The sequence below is a fragment of the Bos javanicus genome, chromosome X (genome assembly GCF_032452875.1).
Source record: "Bos javanicus breed banteng chromosome X, ARS-OSU_banteng_1.0, whole genome shotgun sequence".
Taxonomy (NCBI): Eukaryota; Metazoa; Chordata; class Mammalia; order Artiodactyla; family Bovidae; genus Bos; species Bos javanicus.
This window is the reverse complement of record NC_083897.1, coordinates 667,055-673,630: the sequence shown is the minus strand read 5'-3', so window position 1 is coordinate 673,630 and position 6,576 is coordinate 667,055. Positions and strand designations below refer to the sequence as shown.

The following is a 6,576-nucleotide window of genomic DNA, read 5'->3' as shown; positions in this document are numbered from 1 at the left end:
CTCTAAATGTCACTTAAAGGAAAACAATGTCACTGAAAATAAAATACCAGATTTAAGTATCATCATTCAGATTATATAATCTTTTTATTTTGCCTCTATTACAACATCAGGGGTGATATGGGGGTAGAGGAACAAAAAAACCTCAGGTTAGGGTTGATCATAATTATATTATCTTTATCCTTTCTCTTTTTAAGAAAAGAAATATGGTGTAGAAATTTTGACTCAATCTGATTAATTTTAAAGGGCATGTTCTCAGCAAAATTCTATGGCAATTTATGTGTAGTGAAGTCTGGATTATGCTGTCAGTGATCAATGATCTGTGGTATATTTAACATACCACTCATTTATTTGACCCTGGATTGTACGATGTGATTCCAAATGAAAGGAAGCTATAATTGAAAAGTACAAAGCAACCAGGAAAAAAAAAATGAAATGAAACAAACCTACCATGCCCTCTGTTGATGAAATGTGTGACTAGAGAATGTATGATTAGAGAGAAAAAATTCAACATGTTTCTTAGTTCTTTTTTTTTAAGTTTCTCTAAATTGTGTTCTAATTGAATTTCATAAAATAAGCATTTTATATTCTTCTGTTTTTACAGCATTCAGCCCAAAATTATGTCAGTTAAAAGGAAAAAGTATCCATTTATAAATGGTTAATGCAGTAGGCCCAGTCACACAGCCTTGAATAGGTGTGATCTACTTGAAACTCGCTCTGGAAGAATAACAATTGGAAAGGAAGAACCATTTTTAGACAATTTCAATTAAGGCAAGGTGGAAAAGGTAGAAAGATGGAATTCTGAACAAGCCAGATTGCTGTCCTCCCTCTCCTTTTCCCTAATCTTCACATATCAGCCAAGTCCTTATAAATGATGAAGTTCATGTGCATCTTACGGGTGCAAGGATGGGTTGGTATCCTGAGACAAAATCTAAATCTTCTCTAGAAGGTGTCAGAGAGATTGACAGACATTCTTCAATAACTCCTCATTTTCTTCTTCTCAGTAGCATAACCATAAATTTTGATTTGGCTCAGTACACAGAACAAAAACTATATTTCTTGGCCTCCTTTGTAGCTAGATTTGACCACTTATCTACATTCTGGCCCATAATGAAAGTGGTAGCATCATGTGCTGCTTAAAAGACAGGAGGCTCATCCTTCACATTTTCCACCAGCCTGGTAACAGAACAATTCGTCAATACAATTTGTCATACTGAGGATGACAAAGCAAAGGAGTATAACAAACCAGGGTTCCCAATACATTTATGAATCTCCCCTGCCCACACTGAATTGCTTGTCTTTTAATCAACTCTGTTTATTTAAGTTATTGTTACAATGAAATATTCTTCAACTTTAAAAAGAAAAGAAATTCTGACAAGGGCTACAACATGGATGAAGCTTAAAGACATACCTACATTCTGTAAGCAAGTCACAACACAACAAATATTGTGTAATTTCACTTATATGAGATACTTAGTATATTCAAATTCATAGAGACAGACAGTAGAATGGTAGTTTCCAGAGGATGAGTGGAGGGGTGAAAAGGAACTTAGTGTTTAATGAGGACAGATTTTCAGTTGGAAAAGATGAAAAAGTTTTGGAGATGGATGGTTGTACAACAATGCAAATTTACTTACTGCCACAGAAGTGTACACCTAAAATTGGTTAAAATGATAAATTCTATGTTTTATATACTTTACTACAATAAAAAAATGCAAAAAAGTCAATGGTTAGCAACAATGTGTGTGATGAGAATATTTTCCAAAATCTCTGAAGTGCTCCCTTGGATATCAGTAGGATCAAAATTCAAAATTCTATTGTTGGAGACAATGTTACTGGGCTTCACTCAATTTAATTTGATGAAACAAGAAATTAAGTGTTAACCACAATTACATGCCTACAGTGACATGAGGGAATTTCTTACACATCTAGAGCTTCAATTGCTATTTACATGCAGATGCTTCATAAACCTATGTCTTCAATTATTTCACTGAGGTCAATTATTCATGTTTCAAAGTGTTAGGTTGGAAGTTAGACATGAGCAACCAGAGGAGGCCTGGCTGTAAGGGATGGAAGCCTATCTCTGAACGCCATCCAAGAAACACCCAGGAGAGCTCACAGATGCTACAAAATAACTATACTTTTCGACTCCTGCACATGCGCCCTAGGCACAAGTGGATACAAAATGACCACAGGGACTTCTCCAAGTAACTTTAGGCAGTTAGGATCTCATTAAGGGCTCATGAATATTCTACATCTAATTATTACAGAATTATGGGAAGACATAAATAATACAACTTGCTGTTATATAATTGTCAATTGGCCTTGAGCATACGCCCATTTGCATTCCCTTTCATTGATTGGTGGTGGGTGCAAGCCCTACTTTGCATCAGGCATAACCAAAAGGAGGAGACTGGAAGTATAGATGGGGGAAGGAAGCCAAGAGGGTTTGACAGGAAGGATCAGGGCAACTCTTTTGGCAGTGTTGGACTAAGAAAAGCTCTGTCTGCTTGAGTTGAATGTTCTACATCTTTTGGTTCATCACTCCAATTCTTTGTTGTGACAAAACAAGAACAAAGGGAAGAGAAATAAACCAACCTGACAAAAGTCATGTCACACTCAACATGCCCAATACCAAATTCATGATCAGCATCCCCATACTTGGTTATTTGCCATGCGTCTGATTGAGTAAGCCATAAAGCCAGGACCTTCACTCTCCTTTACATCTCACATCCTATTATATGCTCCTGTGCCATGATGTACCTCCTGTTATCAGTTATTTCATTAATACTTTTACATTATTTCTGTATTTGATTACTATTTCTCACACTAGAGTGCACATTCTGGGTGAGCAGAGACTTTAGTTTTGCTCATAATCGTATTCCCAGAATACAACACAGTGCCTGCCCTTTACATGCTCTACTGCTGCTGCTAAGTCACTTCAGTCGTGTCCGACTCTGTGCGACACCATAGACGGCAGCCCACCAGGCTTCCCCGTCCCTGGGATTCTCCAGGCAAGAACACTGGAGTGGGTTGCCATTTTCTTCTCCAATGCATGAAAGTGAAAAGTGAAAGTGAAGTCGCTCAGTCGTGCCCGACTCTTAGGGACCCCATGGACTGCAGCCTACCAGGCTCCTCCATCCATGGGGTTTTCCAGGCAAGAGTACTGGAGTGGGGTGCCATTGCCTTCTCTGGCCCTTTGCATGGGTGTTTAATAAATACATGTTAAATAAATCTTTAAAGTTGAACTCATAACTGGGAAAAAAGTTTGATATAAAAATGCATAAATGTAATTCCTCTCCTTCCTATCTTTATGAAGATGTGAGTTATTTCCCAAGCAGAGTTAGTGGGTTACAGTTTGACACTTATCTTGAGATTATACTGGCTATTGCTTTAGTACTGACTTTTAGTTCAGTGTCATCTTGTACATTTACCTGAATTTCTTGAACACTTCTAACTTGTACAATGATTTCTGTATCTGTCCCTTCTCATTAACTAATCCAAATATACTGTTCCATTCCTTGGGTGAAGAATAGTAAATATTTGTGGCTCACAAGTGTAGGTAGAAGTCCTGAGGATGGGGATGAGGATGAGGGAATGGGAGTTTATCTCAGAACTCAAACTCTGTGGATTCAAGCTGTGCTTTTGCTACTAGTTTCAAATGAGTTTACTTAACACCTGAATCTGTTTCTGCATTTCCTGAAGTAGACACACCATTAAAGATACCTATAGCACAAAATTATTGTGAGAACTATATGGAGAAATGGCCCTGGAATTACTTTTTAAACTGTACAGTGGCACAAACGTACATTATCCTGATGTGAATATAGTTGGAGTGAATCCTAAAATAGCAGCAGAGGTGGTAAGGAGGTATTTGGCCACGACTCACAATATGTAGGTAACTACTTTTACAGTGTATTTCTACCTTGCTTTTGAACTTGTTTTTGAAATGAATAATGAAGTGGTTGCAGCAAAGAAAAATTCTTAACAGAAAAAGGGGGGTGGGGAGCACTTCTAAAATCTACCATTTAACCAGTCAATTTGGTGTTTACTTCTGTTGTGGTTCAGCTTCCCCCAAATCCCAGACTCTCCCACCATCTCTAACTATCCTAACTGTAATCAGGTGTGCGGTATGTGCTGCCTGGTTTCCCCTCAAGCTGGTGTTACGTCATCAGATTGTGACGTACCGCCCCCTGTGCGTGCTCAATTGTGAGGTCACACGCTCTCCGGTATATAAGGCTGGACGCTGCCTGGTATCCCACTTGCACCAGGCAGTGAGGGACGCTGAGCGTCCTGGCCCGTGGCTTCCCGGGCGGCTAGTGGCCCCCCGCTTCCCAACTGCCAGCTGTGTGCCTCAGTGCCCGAGAAGAGGGAAGAGATTTGAAGAGGCGCCATGAGCTTCCTGTTCCTACTAGTGAGCAGCATTCTGTTTGCCTTCATGTTTGTCTTCTGGAAAACCTGGTTTCAGGTAAAGTGTGTAAGAGCAGTTGGAATTAGATGAAGCTCGACAAATACATGGCTTGGGGAGGGAGGTGTGTTTAAGAGAGTAGATAGTAAAGTAAGAGTAAGGCAGGGGTCACCCCATTCCTTTCTCCTTTGAAAGGGCTCAGATGTTGACTCTACCTCACACTTCTCCCATGTTGACCAGTAGTTCCACAGCTGTACTGTGTTGTGAAAAGCCCCAAGTCACTAGGTGATGGGGTCAGTTTTTCATCCACTTGAAAAGTACAGCAGAAAGTGTCCATCTGCCCCCTCCCATTTTAAGAAAGTGTACCTACTCTCTTCCTCTCTGGCTTTTACTACCCCCATGTAATTCTGTTTGCCTCTTCCTCCCTTGTATTTTCATTTTCAGTCATCTTTATGACAGCTTTGGGTGGGGGAGGGGGCATCACAGATAACTAAGGTCAAAATGTGGGTTTCCTGGTGATGTTTAAAGTTCTAAGTGAAGTGCTTTTAGATAAGAATGAAACAGGGTCCAAGTGTAAGACCTACTGGAATGCCCAAGAAATGTAAGCCAAGGCTATGGCATTTTGGTATCAGAAGGCTACTTTTCATTTTTTTTTTTCTCTCACTCTTTGGGAAAGACATATTTCCAAATTAAAGTATTCATTCAACAGATTTTTTTTTGTCTTTTTTTTAAATTTTATTTTATTTTTAAACTTTACATAATTGTATTAGCTTTGCCAAATATCAAAATGAATCAACAGATTTTTAATCTTGGGGGAGGTCAATCAGTTCATTTTGGTAAACCAAGACTAAGAATGTTGTTATTTGGTGGTATTTGGACATTGCTAAAGTCAATAAACTACATATGTTTAATTTCCTTCCCTTACAGAGAAACACTGGTGAAATGTCATCAAATTCAACTTCTCTTGCACTAGTAAGATCATCCTCTTCTACTCAGTCAACTAAGAGCAATACTGATAAGAGTCTTTTGGTCAACAGTCTCTCTCGGGATATCTTAATTAATTTCCCACACTCAATAGCCATGCAGAGGCGAATATTGGTAAACCTCAGGATCGTGGACTACAAGCTGGCTGAACTGGAACAATTCCTAGTTACTAAGGGTTTAAATGGTGCATTAGTTAACCGGAAATCCACTGACAAGCCTACAGAAGTGTAATAACAATTGAGGCAATCATTAAAGGGACTTTGAGTGGATTCATTTGATTATATGTGTTTATACCAAATGAATTATTATTTAAAAGGGGAGGGGTGCCAAGTCAGATACAGAATCCAGACACTGTCAGTTTGCTTACATTTAGAGAGTTGATTATGTTGCTAACATATTTTACTGGAGAAGAAATGAAAGCACAATAGAGACAGAAACAGTTTGAGTTGTTTTCTTTTTATTAGTTACAGTAAAAAGAATATAGTTGAGATATAGTGATTTTAACTTGAATTGTGAAAGTTTTTTTTTTTTTTTTCTAGTGGTTTACAATACAGTACTGTAAATGTCTCCAAGTTTGCATTAAAGTAAATGAGATTTGATGGAACTTTTTTCCATTATGCAGAATAGTCTAACACTATTGAATCTGTGTAATAATACTAAGAGCTATCATTGAGCACCCTAAAATGTGCCAGGAACTCTGTTAAGATCTGTGCTTTACATACTTGTAAAGATAGTCACAGAAACTCTTAACTACTCTTCATAGTCAGCTATTGAAGTAGACTACTTTTCCAGCAGCACCTCTGCTACTAATTAGATATTTCATTAGAAGTGTGCCTAAATCTTCCCTGAATTGCAAGTCACCTGTAGAAAATTATATGCATTTTTTTTATTTGGGAAAAACCCATACCTCAAATAGCACCAAAATATAATGGTAGAATGTATATAATATAATATGGTTTAACATTAAAGTATTTATATGCTGTATTTAGCAATCTATTTTAAATATTTTATAAAATCTAGTAATCTGTTGACATTCACTAACAGCATTTGACCTACCCTCAAAGAAAACCCTCAGAATATCTAACATAAGTTCATCTTATGTGTGTTAGTTGCTTAGTTGTGTCCGACTCTTTGCAACCCAGTGGACCATAGCCCGCCAGGCTCCTCTGTCCATGGAATTCTCCAGG

General features: G+C 38.1%; 1 protein-coding gene across 2 annotated transcripts; it reads left to right on the top strand.

Annotated features, from left to right (window-relative positions):
- Positions 1-3,595: 3,595 nt before the first annotated feature.
- CT83 (cancer/testis antigen 83) lies at positions 3,596-5,842 on the top strand. Of its 2 annotated transcripts, none has more exons than XM_061409134.1 (2): positions 3,596-4,411; positions 5,333-5,842. In XM_061409134.1, exons 1-2 carry the CDS (start codon positions 4,391-4,393, stop codon positions 5,618-5,620), a joined length of 309 nt encoding a protein of 102 aa, XP_061265118.1. In that variant the 5' UTR covers positions 3,596-4,390; the 3' UTR covers positions 5,621-5,842. The 2 variants fall into 2 exon arrangements, with proteins under 2 accessions (XP_061265118.1, XP_061265117.1); XM_061409133.1 differs by having other exon boundaries at positions 4,026-4,465; positions 5,333-5,837.
- Positions 5,843-6,576: the final 734 nt, after the last annotated feature.